Source organism: Coccomyxa subellipsoidea (genome assembly GCF_000258705.1).
Source record: "Coccomyxa subellipsoidea C-169, whole genome shotgun sequence".
Classification (NCBI taxonomy): Eukaryota; Viridiplantae; Chlorophyta; class Trebouxiophyceae; family Coccomyxaceae; genus Coccomyxa; species Coccomyxa subellipsoidea.
This window is the reverse complement of record NW_005178042.1, coordinates 2,886,214-2,906,629: the sequence shown is the minus strand read 5'-3', so window position 1 is coordinate 2,906,629 and position 20,416 is coordinate 2,886,214. Positions and strand designations below refer to the sequence as shown.

General features: G+C 53.8%; 5 protein-coding genes across 5 annotated transcripts; 2 read left to right on the top strand and 3 right to left on the bottom strand.

The window, feature by feature from the left end:
- Positions 1 to 575: 575 nt before the first annotated feature.
- Positions 576 to 1,401, bottom strand: COCSUDRAFT_52220 (hypothetical protein). Its single transcript, XM_005652102.1, has 3 exons — positions 1,168 to 1,401; positions 950 to 1,053; positions 576 to 838 (listed from the first exon to the last, which is right to left on the bottom strand). Exons 1-3 carry the CDS (start codon positions 1,325 to 1,327, stop codon positions 695 to 697), a joined length of 408 nt encoding a protein of 135 aa, XP_005652159.1. The 5' UTR covers positions 1,328 to 1,401; the 3' UTR covers positions 576 to 694.
- A 2,726-nt stretch (positions 1,402 to 4,127) lies between these two features.
- COCSUDRAFT_83461 (hypothetical protein) lies at positions 4,128 to 6,073 on the top strand (the record flags this gene model as incomplete). The annotated part of the gene is made up of 4 exons (XM_005652328.1): positions 4,128 to 4,137; positions 4,207 to 4,379; positions 4,737 to 4,967; positions 6,041 to 6,073. The coding sequence occupies 4 exons, from the start codon at positions 4,128 to 4,130 to the stop codon at positions 6,071 to 6,073; spliced, it is 447 nt and encodes a 148-aa protein (XP_005652385.1).
- Positions 6,074 to 6,172: 99 nt separating this feature from the next.
- On the bottom strand, positions 6,173 to 12,433 carry COCSUDRAFT_55608 (hypothetical protein; the record flags this gene model as incomplete). Its single annotated transcript, XM_005652101.1, has 16 exons — positions 6,173 to 6,187; positions 6,361 to 6,544; positions 6,862 to 7,091; positions 7,415 to 7,570; positions 7,742 to 7,855; positions 7,995 to 8,221; positions 8,430 to 8,621; positions 9,008 to 9,212; positions 9,517 to 9,720; positions 9,973 to 10,197; positions 10,487 to 10,624; positions 10,734 to 10,874; positions 11,048 to 11,245; positions 11,467 to 11,658; positions 11,886 to 12,091; positions 12,376 to 12,433. 16 exons carry the CDS (start codon positions 12,431 to 12,433, stop codon positions 6,173 to 6,175), a joined length of 2,685 nt encoding a protein of 894 aa, XP_005652158.1.
- Positions 12,434 to 13,920: 1,487 nt separating this feature from the next.
- COCSUDRAFT_52219 (ubiquitin-related modifier) lies at positions 13,921 to 14,963 on the bottom strand. Its single transcript, XM_005652100.1, has 4 exons — positions 14,833 to 14,963; positions 14,688 to 14,757; positions 14,512 to 14,594; positions 13,921 to 14,416 (listed from the first exon to the last, which is right to left on the bottom strand). Exons 1-4 carry the CDS (start codon positions 14,856 to 14,858, stop codon positions 14,299 to 14,301), a joined length of 297 nt encoding a protein of 98 aa, XP_005652157.1. The 5' UTR covers positions 14,859 to 14,963; the 3' UTR covers positions 13,921 to 14,298.
- Positions 14,964 to 15,367: 404 nt separating this feature from the next.
- COCSUDRAFT_39232 (hypothetical protein) lies at positions 15,368 to 20,408 on the top strand (the record flags this gene model as incomplete). The annotated part of the gene is made up of 11 exons (XM_005652099.1): positions 15,368 to 15,383; positions 15,667 to 15,776; positions 15,868 to 15,976; positions 16,228 to 16,403; positions 16,595 to 16,723; positions 17,005 to 17,268; positions 17,518 to 17,682; positions 17,989 to 18,054; positions 19,231 to 19,460; positions 19,714 to 19,960; positions 20,208 to 20,408. 11 exons carry the CDS (start codon positions 15,368 to 15,370, stop codon positions 20,406 to 20,408), a joined length of 1,713 nt encoding a protein of 570 aa, XP_005652156.1.
- Positions 20,409 to 20,416: the final 8 nt, after the last annotated feature.

The following is a 20,416-nucleotide window of genomic DNA, read 5'->3' as shown; positions in this document are numbered from 1 at the left end:
GGAGACGATGGCGCAGCAGGCGCTCGGAGGCCAGACTGGCGGCACTTACCTCGCCCCCGCCCTCTACCGCCCCGTCGTGCAGGTTTGCCTTTCCACTGCTGCCTCGGCACCTGTCTCACATTTCTGTTTTATTTTGAAGCTCTCATAATATTCTTTCATCTGAGGCTGCCCAGCATGCAAGACTCTAGTGCATTTGCTCTGCTGTGAATACAGACAGTTGTGCTTCTTTGTGAAAAGGTAAGTTCTGCAGGTATTTGGCCAGTAGTGCACACCAACAGTGGAGTGGGACAGCAGATTTCATTATTCACTAGCCAAAAGAATTTCCTTTCGATAGTGCTGTGGCGCTGTGCAGTTTGTAGACGGGGGAAAAAGGGCATTGGAGACGGCTGAGGGGGACAGCGACCAGCCGGGCACGCCAGGCTCCAAGGAGAGGGAGCAGGCGGCCAAGGTGCTCAGGAGCTTCCTGGAAACCTTCATCTCCGAGGAGTTCCTGCCAGAGGTCTACGTGAATTTCAGGTGGGCATGCACCTTTTGACCTTCCGCTCTTCTCTGCTGCACATGCTTGAATTCTCTTTCCGCCTCTACTCCCCTTTTACAGTGCTTATCGGGGACTTCAATATAATTTCAGGCAGCTTTTTGCTTGAGCATGCCCTTCAACACTAGTCACAGAAAAGAGACTAGTAAAAGAATTTGTTCATGCCGACTTCTCCAGTAGGCTGTCATAGTACAAATTGACAAAGTATCTGCTGGTCTGCTGAACCTCCAGTCTGTTGTGATCCCTCTGATACCTCCCGCCCACCAGCTTGTACTTTAGCACCAATCCAGTGACCACAAAGTCCTGCACAAGCTTTCCTGTCAGCATCTGCCCCTTTGGCCTAAGGGCATGCACCCAAGATTGTTGTGGCGTTAGCATGGTATTAAGTACAGTGATCGCAGTGATGGGACCTACCTCGTCTTCCACTGTTATCTGGTCTCCATTGTGGGTGTCCACCGGCAACTGGTGTATGCCCAAGGACTGTGGAGGAGGGTTGATTTTCTCGACCTCAAAGACTCCTGTTACGAAACAAAAATTAAGAAAATTTCCCGACTCATTGTTTTGACATTTGTCTTGCATAGAAATTGACAACCAAAAAGAGAGGTGTCAGAGTCGATTTAGTGCAATTTCACCTGGCCTTCTAGCTCGGGGTTTTCTTTTGCCGGATCCGCTGCTCTGAGATGCCACAACACAGATTTGATGCCCAAAAGGCTTTCTTCTACAGTGCTCTCTGCGGCATTGTAGTGGGTCACCACCGGCCAGCGAATGCTTTTGCAGGACGCTCCTCAGCATCGGGTAATGTCACCAGTCATTCGACGACTCTATGCCTTCATCTTCGCACACACACCAACCCAAATTGACCATCAATTGTAGTGCTGGGCCACAGGACGGGTTCGCGTTTGAGTTTGCGTTTGCCTGAGGCGAGAAATATCTGCACGTGGCCCAGATCCTGCCCGCTCTGGGCAACCTGGGCAGCGTCCACTCAGCAGCTCGAGGCAGCGTCCTGCTTTCTCGCCATTGTGCGATCGTGCTCACGGAAATGCTTGCGAAATAATGCAGGGGCCGTTGCACGGAGCTGCTGCAGCACGCGGAGGCGTTCAGGGCGCGGGCGCGCACGCGCAGTGTTTATGTGACGGAGGGAGAGAGCCGCCCGGTGCTGCCGGCCGCGCGTACGACGGAGGGCATGGTTGAGGAGCTGCTCGGCTGGGCCTCTCAGATGCCCATCTTCGCCACCCACCTCACCGGTGCGCACCCCCGCGCAGCCTGCTTACTCCTAATCTAAATGCTTGTCATCACAGGAAAAGATGCCCGGCCTGCTGGCTCCTACTAAGTAAGGGAGGACCAAACGAAGGTGCTTCTCATCGGAGGATCGCATAAAGGTGGTTGTCACAAAAAAGCTTTGCCCTCTCAAGCGCGCCGTTAGGTCCACTTCCTGTAGCTGCAATGGACAGGGGCAGGGGCTAAGGCATTTGCTGCTCCGTGCACCTTGTTGCCTTTGTCCAAGCCTGCCTCATGGCGTATGTACGAAGGGCAGTGCCCTCAGGGCACATGGGCAGCCACTCTTTCGCGGCACTTTTCCCATGTGCACAGCGCCAGCGCATGCATGCAATGACGCATGCGAGAACACATGCATGCAGGCGTGGTGGAGAATGTGCTGGGGCAGGTGCTCGACGCGTTCCAGTCGCGGCTGTTTGGGCTGATGGGCCGTTGCACCTGCCGAAGCCTGGCCGACAACCCGCAGCTGGCCGCCCTCATGGCCAAAGAGCTCTGCGCCTCCCAGGTGCGGTGCCAACCGCATGTACTGTATCTTTAATACTGAGCCTCCTGCTGACAGGCCACTTCAGCTTCGCGGCGTGGCCCCCAGATGTACTGCTGTATGAGTGCATATGAAGCTTGGTTCTGCAAAATGGAATGCATGGCGCTGCCTGGACAAAGCCCGACTTGTGTTCTGCTTCCGTCAAAACCGACAATGGTGTGCATGATTTGTGGTTCTATTGCCGGAGCAGGCTGGGAAGCCGGTGGCGTTCTTTGTGAGCAAGAACGGCGCGAGCGACGGCATCGATTCCTGGGTGGCTTCCGTGCTCAATGCCGGTTTCGGCACCGGCGGTGAGGCGGCCGAGATCGAGGTCCTCAACAGGATAGCCCAGGTGCAGTCCCAGTACCTCCAGCTCAGCATTTCCTTTGCACCCTGTAATTCATCACCTGTCACCACCTGACAGTCTTGCGCCTCCCTCCCACTTGCAAGCATTTCAAATGCCAAGCAATGGGTGTCACTGTTGCCAGACTCATGGCGGCCGACTGACACAGGAAGACGATTTAGAATGGCTTGCTATTGACAGTTATGGTCCCCTTGCACTGCCAGTCACATAAGCTATCACTCTCAAAGGAGTCTTTTCAGAGTGGTTGTCCTCTGACAGCAAAGTGCCGGTCACAGGAGCGGCCCGTGAGGGCGGACGCGCTGCTCGGCTCCACCGACAAGGTCACAGGCCTGGCGGCCCTGGCGGACAGCGCTGACTACCTCGCTGATGTCATCGCGCGCAGCGGCGCTGTCGACGTCAGCGGCGGCGGTGAGCGGCCGCGCTCGGTGTCTCCCGTCAAGGGCGCCGCGCGGGACGGCCAGCCCGGCGGCGCGCTCACTGTCGGCATGGCGCACCTCATGGACCGGTGCGGCCGCGCCGTCATTGCTCGGCAAAGGGTTCCCCTCGCATAGGATTTCGAACATGCGCCAGCAGGACGTGGCAGCAAAGTGCTCACGTACCTTTCCACACCTCGAAACGAGGGGAAACAAAGCATGTTTTCATCCAAACTGGGCACAAGCTGATTGCTGAGCATGATGCGTATTCTAGGTACGGTTGATTGTATTTATCCTGCTTATTGTGCTCTGGCAGTGCCTTGTCTTCGAAGCATGTCCGCTGTGGTCCTGAGCGCAAGCTGGGGTTGTTCCCGGGAGATTGCAATTATTTGGATGCCATTTCACGCCTTCTCTGGTGTTCACCAAAGCACAGCTTGGGCCTGGTCCAGGGGACCGACTGAGAAGCTGTTCAGAATTCAAAACACACTCAGATTTTTCTGGGCTGGCCAGGTACCGGGCACTGGCGGGCCATGCGCTGCGTGCGCTGCGGCTGGATCTGATGCTGATGGTGATGCACCACCTCCAGGAGCTGCCTGGCAACTGTTGGGCCTGCAAGGAGGAGGACGCCGTCGAGGTGCACCCTTTAGGCTTCAGGGGATTTTCTTTTCATTTCTTCTTCGTTATTTTCTTTTATGTTTTAGGGTTTTATTTCCTTCTTTTCTTTCCCTGCCCTGCACCCCAGGCTCAATCTCCTCCCAAGTGCTGCATTGCCCAATATTCACCCCAAAAGGCTTCTCCCTATCATAACTGCTGTCCGATGTCAAGGTGCGCCCTTTCTCCCCTGCCCTGCACACCACCGAACAAGCCTCCTCTCGACCGCTACTTGCTCAATTTCTATTTCTAAAGGTTTCCCCTAGAAAATATTGATTGCCAGCTGTGATGGGTGCCAATGCACACATGGCAGTGCCTCACAGGCTCAACATCTCCTTTCCAGTGAGAATGTGCCATGGAAGCCCAATTATGGACCCCAGTCGGTGTTGTTCAATTATTGCATTGGCGACCTGGCACTTCTTTCAAGCTCATCCGCGAGGCCTGACAGAGAGCATCTTTGTAACGCAGGTGGACGAGTGCGCTGGGGCGCTGATCAGGGCGCTGTCGCGAGCAGAGGAGGATCTGGCGCCGTGCCTTCCGCTGAAGAAGCGCGGCTACCTCTTCGGCTCCCTTGGCTTTGCCGCCGCCCGCACCATCATGTGGCTGCTGCCCGAGCTTGGGGTGAGGATCCCCGCTCCTTCTTGGTCCTTTTCTCTTCTTTGAAGCATGCTACTGCAACATCAGATCTCAGTACACCAACAATTTCCCGCTACTTTAAGTCCTGTCACTGTCTTCGAAGCATTCGTTTTATCCCGCCAGTCTTAAAGACTGCTCGGAAACCATCCTTGCATGGCTAACATGGCAAATGATTGGTTATGACTGCATGACTTGACTGGTCATTTTGGCTGAGAATGCAAGACTGTCGCATATGAGGAGGACGTTTGGGAGTAAGAGAGGGACATGAGAGGAGATGCTAGGTACCCAAGGAAATATGCAAGGTGAGGAGCTGAAGGACACTGTGCGGTGACTATTGTGCAGGGCATAAACCAGCACGGGGTTGCGCGCATGTCCCGGCTGCTGGCAGTGCTGCAGCCGGCGCTGAGCTCGCTGGGCGCGACCGGCGGCGCGTTCCGGCCGGAGTCGGCGCGCGCGTTCGAGAAGGCGCGCGCGTACTATGGCCTGCTCACCGTGCCGGCCGACGCGCTGCTGCGCGCGGCTGCCGAGCGGCCGACGCGCTTCACAGCAACGGAGTACACCGCAATGCTGCAGGTGAGCCTGTTTTGCAGCACTTTGGTGACTGAATTTGAGTTCTTCCTCCCTCATGTGCAAGATAATGCCATCATGCTGTGTTGCTGGCGCCGCTGTCAAGAATATTATGATGCTATTTGAATCCCGATATAATTGTTTTGAAAGCATTGCTTGCTGCATTGATGTGTCGGGTAGATGGGGACTTTTGCGCCACGCACAGCATGATTGTTCTCTATGAGCAAGGCAGCGGGTGACCATCTGTTGCTGTTTCTTTTGTAGGTGAATTATCCGGAGCGCACAGTCACTCCAGAGCAGATCGCCCTCATGTCAAAGACAGTAGGCGCAAGGGACACAAGAAAGATTTCTTCTTTGTTTGCCAGTGTCAAGTCAATACCGATGCCAAAGTAAACACCAGTGAACACTGCAACAGATCTGCATTACAATGACAATTGTATTAACTGGTGATGATCACTGATGAGTGGCTCTGCTAGGTGCTCTGGTAGTGTCGCTGCTTGTATGCTATCAAAGAAAATGTCACCCCATTGAAACTGGGCCCATGCTTCCCATTTAACATTACAAAACAGCACATCTTACATGTAATTACAGATGAAGCTCCTTGTACACAGGCAGGCTCAAAACACATCCCTGCCGCAAACTCACATTGATCGTATGTGCATCTCGCATTAACAGCAATACTCACTAATTCATCCGCGCCACACTGTGGTCAAGATTACATTACCCAAGTCATGCTATTCCATGCCATTTGGCAAATCCACGCATCCCTTTGTATACAAAATTTCAAGTCGAGTTCATAAATTCTGGGGATTAGGGGTTCTTGAATGCGTATACGCATACGTATCCGTACTTGAAAGACACTACGCTATTGCAGATGCTATTTGCTCACAATCTCACATGCATGTGCAAGCCACCATCTTCATCTTAGTTCAAATGCCAAAACACGTGAGGCAAGTTCAGTTTGCATGCGTTTTGTATGCCACTACAAGGTTCTTTGAAGGAAACCCACTAAAAATTTCACTGCTGCATTTCTGACTACATTCTGTTCCAATCAGCGGCCTTCACGCTGGCCAGCCCAGTTGACAGGGGCGCTGGCAGCCTCGGGGTTCTAAGCAATGTTCCCATTGCTGTGCGCTGTCATCTGAGCCATTTGTGCCTGCGTACGAATCCACCAGCCCGCTTAATAGTCAGTATAGGCCAAACCACAATCATTACAGCCGCGCATCCTGGCAGTCAATGCACATGGCTGAGACAGATGCGACCAGATTGCAGCATATGCATCAGACAGCATCTGCCCAGGCTTGCAAAGCAATGCAATGCCGATTCAGCCAAACACCCTCTCACACAACATCTGGTTGACAATTTCGTTTTGGTTTCTTTTCCAAAAGCGGGGAGGCACCTGGAGGGCGGCGTGCTTGGAGCGCAGGTCTTCGAGCTCGGTCAGGTACTGGGTGGAGAATTTGGAGTGCAGCTCGGCCTTGTCCTGCTGCGCCTTCATGTCGCGGTGCAGCGTGCGCAGCCGAGCCTCCCCCCTACGCACCTCGGCCCGCAGCTCCTCTATCTCCGCCTGCTTCTCCTCGCTCCTGCGGGTGACCACACGCTTTTTTGTAAGCACTTGACATAAGGTCGGAGAAAATTATCTCAATCTGGCATTCAGCACGCGTGGTCCTTGTTCAGGGCTTCCATGCCTCAGGCACAGTCCTTCACCAGAAGTCTGAGCTGTTGGACATTGGGGGATGACAATTTCAAGCAAGCATGAGCTTCTTCTTCAAGTGACCGGAATCCATTGAAGCCTCAAACGCTGCAAGGTATCAGCACCTTATCACGGTGATCAAAGCCTGCCACCTGCAAACCATGGTGGTCTGCCTCCGTGCGAAGAGAGGAAACAGAGCGCGCGCACCTGATGGCATGGGAGCGAGCGGTCTGCTGGTGGGAGGCGGCCTCGGCGAGCGCAGAGGCCTTGACAGACTCGGCGGCCTCTTTGGCGGCCTGCAGAGCGGCCAACTTCCCCAGGGCTTCCTCGTGCTTGGCGGCCACGGCGCCGTACTTGGCCTGCAGCGCCGCCAGCTCCTGCCCCGGCACCTCCTGGTCCACGCTGTTGCGCCGCAGCTGCGCCGCCTCAGCCGTCACCTGCAAGGGAAATGCTGAGCAACTCAGCAATTTTCATGATTTGTTCCCACTCCTTCATGCAAAGTAAGAATGTGACTGGTCCTGGGAACGTCGTAAACAAGTTGTTTGTGCATGCATGCTCAAGATGCTGGCTGTCATGCACAAAATGTGATTAAGATGTGTATGAGGCTAACAAGCAAATCGATCAGGCAGAATTGAACAGTCTTCACGCCTACTTACTGCTCAATTTAGAGAGCCCGCGTCCACAAAACAACTTGTAGCAGTGGAACAGGTGGTGATGTAGACCAGGTCAAATAACAAGAGGGCAAATCACAAGAGATCACCTGCTTGAGGCTGCTGACGACGGCGTCGTGCTCCTCGCGCATCTTGGCCAGCGCGGCGTCCCGCACGCTGACCTGGCTGCTGAGCTGGCGGACGCGCCCCTCCGCCGCCGCCGATGCCGACACCGCGCTCGCCAGCTGGCCCCGCACCGTGCGCAGCTGCACGCCAATGTCATCCCATCCAATATCAGTACCTTGTACATGACTGGCAAAACTCTTCGCATTGCTTCTATGTACGTCAGAGATACAAACGAGCGATAGCCAGCCTAAAACATGTGCAACAGAAAGGGGACACCAGAGATGAAGGTGGGCGGGTGTGAGTTCACGAACCTCGTCTCGCAGACCGGCCAGCTCTGTCTTGAGGCTCTGGATTTCTTCAGAGCGGTCCTCGATCTGCCTCGGGGTGATGACCATGCGTGGGCTGCGCCGAGGCAGCTGCTCTACCTGTCAAATTCAACATTTCACCCCCAATGAATCTCCGCCTCACCACTTTTCTCAGGACTTCCTCGCCTCATACTGCCCACATGCGAGCAACATGGGACCAAATGGCAATGCAGCCAGAAGGGAGGCTAGGCAAGCTCACCTGGGGGCCATGGAAGCGGGGAGGCAGCCGGTGAGGACCCGGGTTGTGCTGGGAGGTTCCAATGTCAGGTGGGGAGTTCGGCCGCGAGCCGCCATCGCTGCTCTGGGAGGAAGGGCTCGTGGGGGCTGTGAAGACCGGCACCCCCTGCTTGCCCAGCATCTCACGCGCCAGCGCCAGCTGCTCTGACAGCTCCTCCACCTCCTCTGCCTTGGCTGCTGCCAGCGCCGCTGCAGAGGCACCCCACAATCAAACGCATTCTCTTGTTGCGGCAGTTGCGCCAACAACTACACAAGCTTGCATGCAAGATTGACCGGTGATCTGATAGGCTTTTGTTGCTCCGACAAAGGTGTCAATAGATCATGACATGAGAATGCAGATCGTAAGCAAGAGGGAAGCAGGGAGAAGTAGATCATTTGATCAAGCAGAGATGCATACCGACTTCTCTGGCAGCGTGTCGCTCGCTTTCTATCTCAGCCATCAGGTTGGCAACCTGAGTCTTCAGAGCAATCACATCGTCGACGCTCGCAAGATCCACGTCAAAGCCGGCCGATGTGCTGCCAGCTGCCGCCAATTCGCCCTCCACATGCCTCAGCTGCAGGCGCAGCTTCTCCAGCTCCGTGCCATCACCTGCGGCACAGCGCCCAACGCACTGAACAGCGTGCATCGCCCCTCAACCTGCAACCCTGCCAGTGATTTGCAGGAGCAGGCCGTGCATCTCACACATGCCTTGTGTGCCAGGAGCGCCTTGGGTTGATGACAGCATCCAAAATAGGGCAACTCTGATCTGTGCTCTTTCAAGAAAAAGACATGCAGACCTCCCTAAAAACACAGACGTAAGTTGGCAGACATGCCAGCTGGAGACAACAGACTGATCACACCCGAAGTGGACCTGCTGGGAGACCCTTAGGCAAGCACACCTTCTGCTGCCGCAACACTGATGCGGCATGAGTGCCAGCTGGAGCCAATTCGCTATACACCAAAGTAGGATCTGTGTGTGCTGTAAAACCGCATACCTGATCCGGCAGCAGTGCCGGCAGCCCAGCGGGCCCTCTCCTGATCAGCATCAGCCACGCGATCTCGCAGGTCCTGCAGCTCGCGCAGCTGCTCGGTGGAGACGGAGCTGGAGCGGATGCTGTCGGCTGCCGCGCGGCGTACCTCCTCCAGCTCCGCCCGCGCCTGCGCCGCCTGCTGCGCATGCACCGACGCCAGCTGCTGCGCCTGAACAGGCACAGGACAGGTAACTGCGTCAGGGCCTGCCCACTTGTAGGCCTCTATGACAGCGTGCATATTAAGCATGGCATCTTATCCCAAAATGCACAGGAAAGTTGTGCAGAAGACGGGGCTTGGCTCGGGCAAAAGGTGGCATACCTGTGGTGTGGCTTACAGAAACAAGCAAGATAAGAAACTTGTAAAGAAGATGAGCACACAAACTGGAAAAGAGGATGGAGGCATTCTTTCTTGCTTGCTGGTGAGGTGCTGCATCAGTCTCACAAGATAGGGGACACTTTGGGAGCAACAGCACCTGCTTTGTGAGGGCTTGCTGCGTATCCCGCACAAGGGCCAGCTCAGCAAGGGCTTCCTCCGCACGCTTGGCTGCGTTTGAATGGCTGCTGTGCACGACATCCAGCTCCTTCAGGGTGGCCTCATGCGTGCTGCCCAGCGACGAGTGCTGCAGCCGCAGCCCTGCCAGCTCCGATGCACGCTGCTCTGACTCCTGGCCCGCGTTCTGCTCGGCACCATGGGGACAGATGAGAGTTTTATCAATGTACCACTCATGCACCAATAAGACGGCATCCTCGCCAGTATCACCTTTGGAAAATTAAGCACAGAGTCATGTGCGAACATTCGACTGTTGTACCAGCCATGTAACCCCACAACCCGAGAAGAATACCTTGTGAAATAGGTTCTGGCAGGGGTTTCTTCCACAGTCTTGATGACCATGTTCACGCTGAGCATGCACAGAAATGAAACGGGTCACCTTGGCAGCGGCACGCAGGGAGGCGACTTCTGCCTGCAGCTCAGCGAGCTGCGCCTTGACTGCGGCTTTTTCCTCGCGGTCGGCCAGGCCGCCTGCCGTGGCGTTTCTCGAGCGCTCACGCGCGGCGGCCGCGGCCGATCGCTCCTGCTCCAGCTGCTCCTGCGCCATCGCCGCTGTCTGCTCCGCCCGCCTCTGCCTGGCCAGTGTATCCTCCAAGATGCCGTCCTGCCCACAAAATTAAGTTTCTTCTTGAGCTGAAGCCGGTACACATGTTCAAAGTACAGGGGTTGATGTAGAGAATGGCTTGATTGTGCAATATTTGAGGTCTTGTTGGGTCGATAGCGGCAGACACTGAAGGGCATAGAGGATCCTCTAGTAGAATGGTGTCATTTTGCAACGTCCAAATCCTCCCTGAATCGATGCTGGCAGACAGGGGCAGAATATACACGATCGAATATGTTGTATCATATTGGTGGTTGTACAGGTCTGAACACTCGTTGTTGAGGGGGTGCACCTGCAGAGCATGGCTCTCCCTCTCCGCTTCCAGCACGTCCTGAAGGTGAGCAGCCTCCTCGACTGCCCTCTCCGCCTCAGCCAGGAGCGATGTCAGCCTCTTGTTCTCAGCTATCAGCTGCGCGACCTCCTCGCCACCCTGCAAGTAGGCAGACATCTCCCTTTGTCTGGCATACAAAAAGCGATCAACTGCTCTGACGATTGCGATAATTTAGCAGAAATGCTCGTTTGACAGAGAAAGTGCTCACCTTTGCAGCTGCATTGTTCGGCACAGGCTCCTGCTGCGAAGTATTTGCATTTGCTTCTTCCAGGCGGATGTTCAGGGCAGTCACTTGTTCTTGGAGAGCGCTCCTCTTCCCTGACTCCTCTGCCAGACTCTGCTTGGCAGCCTGCCCGCAGCACAGATTGTCACACAGAAACACTCATCAGAGGAGGCCAGCAAAATAGACCAATTCAATTGAAGGCATGAATGAACATTAAAGCCATCTCCAAATATATACCTAGTTCGATCGGCTCAGCATTGAGTATAAGGACTGCATGCATGCACATACAGCGCCCTCACCTGGGCTGCTTCTGTCTGGATTGAGACCCTCTCCTCTGCTGCGATGAGGTTTGCTCTGAGGCTGCTGAGCTCCTCTGTCAAAGCCCTTATCTGCTGCTGCATGTCCTCCCTGCTGCCAATCAGATCGCTGCCATCTCTGCCTTTGTCTGCCGCCACAATCTTAGGTGTGCGCGGAGGTGGCGTGCCGAGCTTCTGTGCCTGCCCACATCATGTCCCCAATCTCAAAATGCGGTGCGCTTAACACATACTACGGTACAGCCAAACACCAATCTCTGGCTTGTGAACGCATGCCACTTTGACACACTGCAATTTCAAAAATGCAGCGCATCCAACATAGACCACAGCAACGAGGCTCAAACACCCAATTTCCTGCTTGTGCATGCATGCATGCCACTTTGACACACTGAAATGACGCCCACCGGGCGCCTGCCGGACAGCTGGGCCTCAAGTTCCTCGATGCGCGCATTGAGAGCGGCCACTCGCTCCACTTGCGCGCGGCCAATGGGGCCGCTATTCAGCAGGCTGATCTCTGTCTCCTCTCGAACCTTCTCGGCTGTGGCCACCTTAGTCATCATCCTCTTCTCCAGCTTCTCTGCCAGCGCCAGATCAGCCTGTACCAAATATTATGTCACCGTCAGCTTGACTGCATGCTACAATCTCTTGTAACATGCATTCAGCGGGAAGCAGCATCAATGAATGTAAATTTCCAATTTTCAAATCTGTTAGCCTTGATATGCGCAAATGCAACGGCATTCTTGCATCTCTCTTATTTGATTGGATTCAAAGACAGATTCTATTAGGATTCTATTCACTCCTTGCAACCTGGTCCATGGCCCACCTGCAGGCCAGTGATCTCCTTGTTGGCTGCAGTGAGCTGGGCCTGCAGCTCGTCATTCCTTGCGTCCAGTGCTTTCAGCGCCGTTGTCTCCGTCACCTCATGTGTCAGCTTCTGGGTGAGCTCTGCATTCAGGGCTGTCAGACCTATGATCCTTGAGCGCAGTTCCAGAATGTGCTGCTCTGCATCTGCAAGCCGCTGAAAGATATCTGCACCAAAACCCGCCCACATTAGCAGCACTCCTAACAACGGACCTTCCCAAGCTATTTTTAGTCCACATTCTCGTTGTAATATACACCAGCGGTGAGAGGCAGATGCGCAAAAGCCATGCCTGCATCTTCTGCTGACATGGAGCTGTGACTGGAGGTAGGCCGAGATGTGACAGGCTGCTGAGCTGGCGTCATCTCCACAGAGGGACCCACTGCAGACTCCATGGCATGTTCGTTGCTGTCTGACCCTGAGACTCGCTGCAAAGGACTTCCCTTCCCGGCACCCTGAGGTGGCTGCAGCCGCAGCAAGGGCACCTTTGGTGGAGGTGTGGCCATTTTCATTCCTGCGGGTTTTGGAGACTGCATGGGAGTTTCAGCCCCGGACTGCGCTGCGCTGGTCACAGCTGCTTCATCAGCAGAGCTTGCTGGCTCACGAGTGCTTGCCTGCGATACAGGTTGGCTATAAATCCTCAGTAGGCCATCATGCATTGGTACAATCTGGATTAGACTCGCACGAGCAAGCAGACGAGAATTACACCACAGTGACCCGAGGCTTCGCCTTCAGCTAAGATTCAGTATGCTTTCCGTTGTCGGTAAGAAAACATAAAGTTGAGTCTGGCGGGTACGAAGATGCATGCGAATGCATGTTGACTCTGCCTTATGAGTAGATTCCGTTGAAGGATTAACAGTACTGGACTGCCAGGGGCGTCATACCGAAATAAAATGAACAAACGTCACTGAAGTACTCCGAAGGATGGTAATTCGTCAATCTATGACAAGCTGAACGTATCTTGCCCCCAGCAAGGTCCTTAGAAGTTGTCCAACGTTTCTTGCCAAAAAGCAGTTTGCGATGACCAGCAGGCTAGCTTCACATGGGCCTGCTGACTTTGTCACGGGGGTGTGGCAGCGGAATTAAAAGCGAAAGATTTGGTTTTGTTGGGCCGCATCAGTCCTAGCAGGTTTCCCCAAGGTGGCTACCTCGAACTTCTCCTCACCTCTACTGTTCCTGTAGTGTTGTCAGGCGAACCGTCGTCGATTCCCCCCTCTTGTCTTTGGGAACTTTCCACAACACCGAATCCTGTAAGCTTTCTATATCTTTGTGAGCTCCATGTCTTCGCCAGTGTCTGCATCTGCCAGCTTCTCCTAGTAAGTTGACTTACAAACCGAAGATGTCCCTGTCCCGACAGCGACGAATCCGGGTGGATGAACGAGACAACCCCACCGAGAGGATGTTAGTACAGTGAAGAAGAAGCTGTGCAGGATTTGCGAACGAAGAGCAGAATGCATGCAGAGGCATGTGCCCCGTGGCAACACCTTCGTCTTGTGGCGTTCCATGGCTGGGGTACTGCTTCCAGCACAGCTGGCACCAGGACAGGGCTGACAATCATCATCATTTATGAATAATCCCATGAGACCACACGCCAAATGGACAGGGTGTGCCACAGTGGGCACCGCCGCCGATACAGGGCCGCTACTGCACACCTTTGTAGTACAGCCTGAGCCTGAGGCTGCCAGTGAGCCTGAGGCTCATGACTCATCGGAGGCCCTGCCCGCCAGGCCCGGGGGCGCCCGCGCGTAAAGACACCTCATTGATTGCACGGATGGCAGAGGACTGATGTTTTGAAAAGTGAAACACTTGATGCGGCCTGCCTGAGGTTCCCTGAGGTTCATGCTCAACAGTGCTGGCCCGCGCACGACTCAAATACTACCTTGCCACAACAATAACAACAACAAAATTTGGGCAATGATTTGACCAAAAATTCACAAAGAATACTGCGGCACCAGTGGTCATGCGTCATGTTGACTCATATTGCATTGGATGCCTCTGTAGATATGTCAATATTCACAGTATAGTTGAGTGCATCTAACGAGTCCCAAATAGCACAATGAGCAAAAGACTACCCATCACTCGCCCACTTCTACAAGAGTACTACCGTCTCTGCGAGTATGGTGCAGCGCTGCCTCGCAGGGCTAAGGTTCTCACTCAAGACTGTCCATGTCTTGTTCTGCAAAATACTGCAGTAGCTGTAGATTACGAGTCGGATCACAGCTGTAAATCTCAATGCCTGGCCGAATGGAAGTCAGTGCAACGCATGCATCAGCCGGCCTTCATGCTCTGGCCCCATTTGCCACCAACCTCGGCGCTGCAAGAGATCCTCTGGCCCTTCTGTAAAAGGTGACTTTCATGCTTTGCTCATGAGCCTGCCTCACCCGCCATGCAATGTGGAAATGAAGGTCACAGTGTCCCCGTCTTCCACCAGAGTTTGCAATGTGCCGGTTAGCTCCCAGTCAGTGTCGTTGATCAGCACCAAGATCCCAGGACGGCTGCAGTGCCACATGCGCCCTGTCAAATTCATGGGATTGCAAGCTTGAAGCAACCACGGTGTACGCGCGACCGCATACAGGAGTAGGGCACTCACACACTGTTGTCTTTCATGAACAGTTCTGGCCGGTCAGTGAGCAGATTATCCCGGGCTTTCACTATCACGTCTCCCACCGTCACCTGCAAGGTCATGAACTTCAGACTGGACAGAAGCAGTATCCAGCTGCGGATAGCTATTCACTAGCAACCTCAGAACACATTCATGGAGCTCACCTTTTCATTGATCTCGTGGATCTCCAGATCGTGCGCTCTGGTATTGCCAAAGAGTATTTCTAGGCCTCCACTGCAAATTCCACAGTACGCTTAGTGACAGTCTGCAGGGCGATACAAATTCTCCTTTATCAGGCAGATTTCCTACCTCAGTTCAATCTTGACTTTCACCATCTCCGATCATGGTCTCATAGCGTTGAACATCCAAGGTCAGAGTAAGTCAGAACGATCCGAGAGAGAAATTTGGAATGCAGGCACCTAGTGAAATTGAAGAAGAACAAAATCCATTCATGAGCTATGGACTTTCTGAAGAAGATTTGAAGGAAGAGAAAAGTGCACAGCAGGAAGTTTTTCACACGAAACCCCCTTCTGCAACTGCCAAATCCCTCGATCGCAAATTTGCTATTTCACTAATAACCAACCCTAGAGGCGAGGTGGATCTCGACCAGGAACGCAAGCAAATCGAATAGTCTTGAGGACATAAAGTAGCGCTCTAGCCCGAAAAGTCCCCTGTTAATAAGACAGATAATTGTCACATTACTGGGGACTACTCAGCTTGAAAAGGTCAAATCGCTTCAAATGGGCTTGCTCGAAATGACACATGTGGTTTTCAGATCGATCCCAACAATCTGCCCCTTCTAGTTTCATCAAAGTAAATAGGTCTTCTGCTGCTGAATACGGCAATGATAGCCCCATCAGGTCCTGCTCTGCACTGGAACTCCCATACATTGGTACCCTTCCTTTCTGGAACGAGGTCGTCCACAAAGAAATTGCGGTTCGACAAAATTCAACAGCAGCACAATGTACAGAACCTGAGGCGTCCGAGACAATCGCGGAACCGATCCATCGCTGGTAGGGCTTCCATTAGAAACACAAAAATCCTTACTAGGCCTCGCTTTGGGGCCCCCCACAGACGTAATCTCATGCATGTCAGCACAGCTTCTTCAACATTGAGATTGAACGATTGTGAGGCCCTGTGCAGCAGTTTCTGCGGATGTTGCAGAGGCGTTGGAGGTACAAGCAGAGACTCCAGCTGCAACAACGCAGCTGAGGCTTGAAATTGGATCCAAAGTGATTCCTCACCCAGACAAGGTGGGGTGCAAATCCATTCCCACCCAGAACAAGACGTTGTCAGCCTATGTTGTGTGTATTGGATTTTCCAACATCTGCATCCTTGTGGCAGGCATCGTATGGTGGCGAGGATGCATTCTTCACAAGCAACTCTGGGGGTGGAGCTTTGGGAGTGGCGGATGGAGTGGGCGGCTGGCAGGAGAGCGGCATCAACCCTGCAGGTGCCTGCCTGCTCTTTTAACTCCCCTTCTTTATTATCAAAAGGTTTAATTCAAAACACAGTATTGTGTAAACTTCATAACTTGCCTGAGCACGTGCAGCAAGGGTGGACCAGCAGCGAACCTACCGTGACCAGCACTTGACTTTTGTCAAGCAGACATGCAAGCAACACAGCAGTGCACCTGAAACCATTGCGTGACGATTGCAGTGCTCTTGGAGGAATATTGAAGCTAAAGGCTGTCTTGGTGCGCAGAGTACTCGCGGACCTTCATGCGGATCGCCTGCCACTACTTGGAGGGCAAGGACATCCACCCGGTGACGCCGGGCGAGGTGGAAGCCGGCTCTGTGCCGCTGGACGCCAGCGCATCCGACGCATCCTCCACCACCGGAGAGGACTCCGAGGAAGTCAGGACAGTAGGCTCAGATCAGGTGCGCACCTTTTATTATTTGCACACGATTTTCCTGCCAAAGGACAAGGTGCCCATGCTGACAAGGTGCGGTCAATGGCTGCCAAAATATAGATTCTATTTCACCGCGTAAAAAAACAGGATCTCACCTGTTGCTTTATATCTGAAGGTGGGTGCTCACTCAAATACAAATGGGTGCTTTAATTGTGTCAGGTGGCCGACATCCTGACAGCCAGAGGGGCCCTAGCAGCGGCGCATGCCGGAACCAGGCTGCCCGGCTCCAGCACAGCATGTGTGCTGCGGCTCAACAGACCGCACCGGACCATAGAGGCTGCCAACCTGGTGATTCTCCCCAGCCACTTATTGCCATGTTTGCATGCAACCAGGATATCACTTCTGGTGACCATGCATGTGCTGAGCTTGTACTTACCTTGCTACCCTTCATATGCTTAGGAAAACATTATATGGTGCCGATTGCGACCTGTCTATCATTTTTGTGCCGGACACCAGCTCAAGGCGGGACAATAGAGGTATCTAGTATTTCTTTTCACTGTCCGGTGAGGAGCTTGTAGCTGGAGTATGTAACTGGATGCTGGCTGATGTGAGCGCGTCTGCATGCGCAGGGAGATAGCGGGTTCATGCTCGTGCGAGACGGGGAGGTGGTGTTCAAGTCCCCCGTGCTGCAGCACTTTTTTGACTGCCCGCTGCAGTTCGGCGCGTGCCCGGACTACTCCGAATCCACCGATACGGCGGAGGACGCGGCCGTGTTTGAGCTGGCGGTGCAGCCGGGCGATGTGCTGCTGGCTGGCAGCGACGGCCTCTGGGACAACTGCTACGACATCGACCTGCTGCAGCTTCTCCCTGACCGCGCCGAAGCCGTGGATCAGGTATGTTGTCAGTGGCTTCACCAATGCTGCAGAAGATTGAGAGAGTCACAGCTTGTTAAGTAGTTTGTTGTGTATGTGTTGAGGAACGGATCCAGGCATCAGTGTAGGACTGAGTGCCCCACAGACCCGAGCCAGCACTGGTTACTAAAGCAGTCCTGCCTTGCAAGCCCGTGTGTGCCCCATTAAGATGTCATCTGAGGCCTCAGGTCCAGAGGAATGCATATATGATGGCGGTTTGTGTGGGTGCAGGCTGCGGGAGCAATCGCAGCGCTGGCGAGGCAGCACGCCAGTGACAACACATACAGGTCGCCCTACACAGAGGAGGCCATGCGGCAGGGGTATGACCTGCCTTGGTGGGAGAAGATCACCACTGCCTCGTTTGAGGACGGCCAGTTCAAGCTGGGGACTCTCAGGGTATGCAGCTCTGTGTCTTTTCTGCATTGTGCTGGCACCAGCATGCGGAGTGGTTACCAACCACCTGCGTGCATGATGCACACATTCAATGGTGCTCAAAGTGCCGAAGGGCCGGCGCAACTTTGGGCAATAATTCGTCCAAGGGATGCAATTGAAGGTGCTGTGAGGTTGAACCTTGCTGCAGCCAGCAAAGGCTGCTTTTTCGAATCTGTTGTGTATTTTCTCGTGAGCTTAGCGCAAACGTCAGAAAGGCAGGCAGGTGGATTTCCCAGATGCGCTCTAATAAAATGTGGTGTGATTTGACAGGGAGGGAAGATCGATGACATCACAGTGCTGGTGGCTGTTGTTGTGGAGGAAGACGTGCCAGCACCAGTACCCGAAATGGCGCCGGAGGCAGAAATCTCAGAAAATGAGCAGCTTTCATAAGTTTTGGCTATCAGTTTACAGCTAGTGCAGCTACATAGTACCATTTAACAGGATGTACCTTTTTACACCATACCAAAAGGGGCAACAGCCGCAGTGCTTAGTCAGACAGCTCGTCCCTGAATCCAACTGAAGGACAACTCTGCAGCACTGAGCTTATAAAGAAAATCTTGCTTTTGTGAGTCAAGACTAGTCTGCACATCACTGTGATGTTCAATATAATTATGCATGCGCTGAGGGCGGTGCATGCTCCAGCCTGAGTGGCCATGGCACTTACAATCTGCCATGGTTTCAATCTTGAATACCTGCCAGAGCACCGCAGGGATCTGAGTCTTTCACCATTGCCGCAGACTGGCACTGCCTGTGGCCAAAGGCCAAAGACAGCACCATAATCAACACAATATTTCAGAGTTTCTGCTATATTTAGGCAACATGTCACATTGGACGGTCCTCCACGATCAGTATGGCAGTGATTGACCAATCACATCCATGCGGATATTGCGCGGCCATCTGCCGCAAGTGTCGCTGTTGTCTCATAAGGAGGAGGTCCTCTTGAATATAATCATTTGTCATCCCAAGGTGGGAAGTCTGCCAGACAGGGCAGTGCCACATGCCAGCATCCTGATGCAACCTGCTATGTTACCTTTTGGTAGCGAATCAGAGGTCTAAAAATACTGCAGAAATCGATGATCTAACAAACAATGCAGTCAGTGCATTTTTAGCCTCTGATTTGCTGGATCTCATGGGTGTAAGTATCTCGTGGATTTTGCATGCGCTTTTCCTGGCGGTGAGGAAGTTAGGATCCGTTAAGATCGGGGAGTTAAGGTGAACCTTTGAATTCGGACCCTGCGTTTCGCTTACAAATCTCCTAATTACCGATCTTCGCATAATATCCGTGACGACTGCGACGATCGTCACGATGCTTAAATGCCTCTCCAAGCCTTTTAATCCCTCCAAAAAAAGATCGACTGTCTTGCTCCATCACACGAGTGCCCCACCCGACCGTCGACCATGCCTGACTCCCAATCTCAGCAAAGCCAAGCGTTACCGTGCGCGCCAGCGCCGGTACAGATAGTTGGTTTCAGCGAGGAGCGTGGCGCAGCTTCCGTTTCGTGCTCTCCGCAGACCCGGCTGCCAGAGTCGCCTCTTGCCAAGCTTCTTAAAGCCCAGAACAGCAAGCAGCTGCCCCGCCTGAGAATTGCCACCAAGGTGGCTCCTTGCGAGCAGAGCACCTGCACCAACGGCCAGAAGATTGTGGGAATTTCCCGAGAGGAACACTGCAGCAGCGGCCGTGCCTCGCACTCTTCTTCTCTGAGCAGGAGCTCGGATCCGATTAGCATTCCAGAGATGTGCAGGTGGGGCTCGACCGGTTGATGCCGCTTTTCCCTCCTACCGTGTCATGATTTGCTGGTACTTGAAACGCCGGTAGCCGTTCACCACGAGGCTCGCTTTCGCGATCATGTATTTTAGAATGACTTCTTTTAAGGTTTCATGGACGTGCATTGGGCTTCGAGCCGGTTCAACATCCTTGGCGCTGCACCACCGGTGCCAGGCTGTTACCTGAGGTTGGCAGAGCAGATGCTGATCCTTGAAGGTCTGGTGGATCAGGTCTCACAGGTCGCTCCCAGTACAAGGCCAGATCCACGAAGACCTTTCGCTGGACGCCGACGCACTGTGCATGCTGCGCTTGTCGCCCCCAGCCGAAGTGGCGGCAACCAGCCGGGCGTCGTCCGATGACCCTGCTGAAAGCGGCCCTTCGGCGCTTACGCGCAATGCGGACGCTACCACTGTGACATCAGAGTTTGAGACGATCGCTGTTTTGCAGCTGCGGGGCCTGGAGTGTCACGCAAAGCAGGTGAGCTGTTGAGCAGCCGTTGACCATGATTGGCAAGTTTGACTTTGTCATAGGGGCATGAGATCCTTGATCGGCTGCCTAGTATTGCATTTGCCTTGGTAGTCTAACTTTCTTAGGCCCATAAAATTGAGTGGGTCGCAGTAGACATGGCGTCAAGAATGTTGGTAGTGACAAGCTTGTGGGCATGGCTGATCAAGGCCGGGTACCTGTGATGTGATCGCTGAGAATTGTTTGCTATGTTCGACAGGGGGACGATGAGCTGCACATGGTGTCCCTGGTGCACTCCATGCGGCTGGCAGCAGAAGAGCATGACAGAATGTTGCTGGAGTGCGCGCTACTGAAAGCACGGAGGCACTCCTGCGATGACTGCATCTTTGACCTGGATCTCAGCGGGGCCTGCAGCACGGTGCCTGTTGTCGCTGTGCACCAGCGCTGCATCACAGCATAGATGGCCAC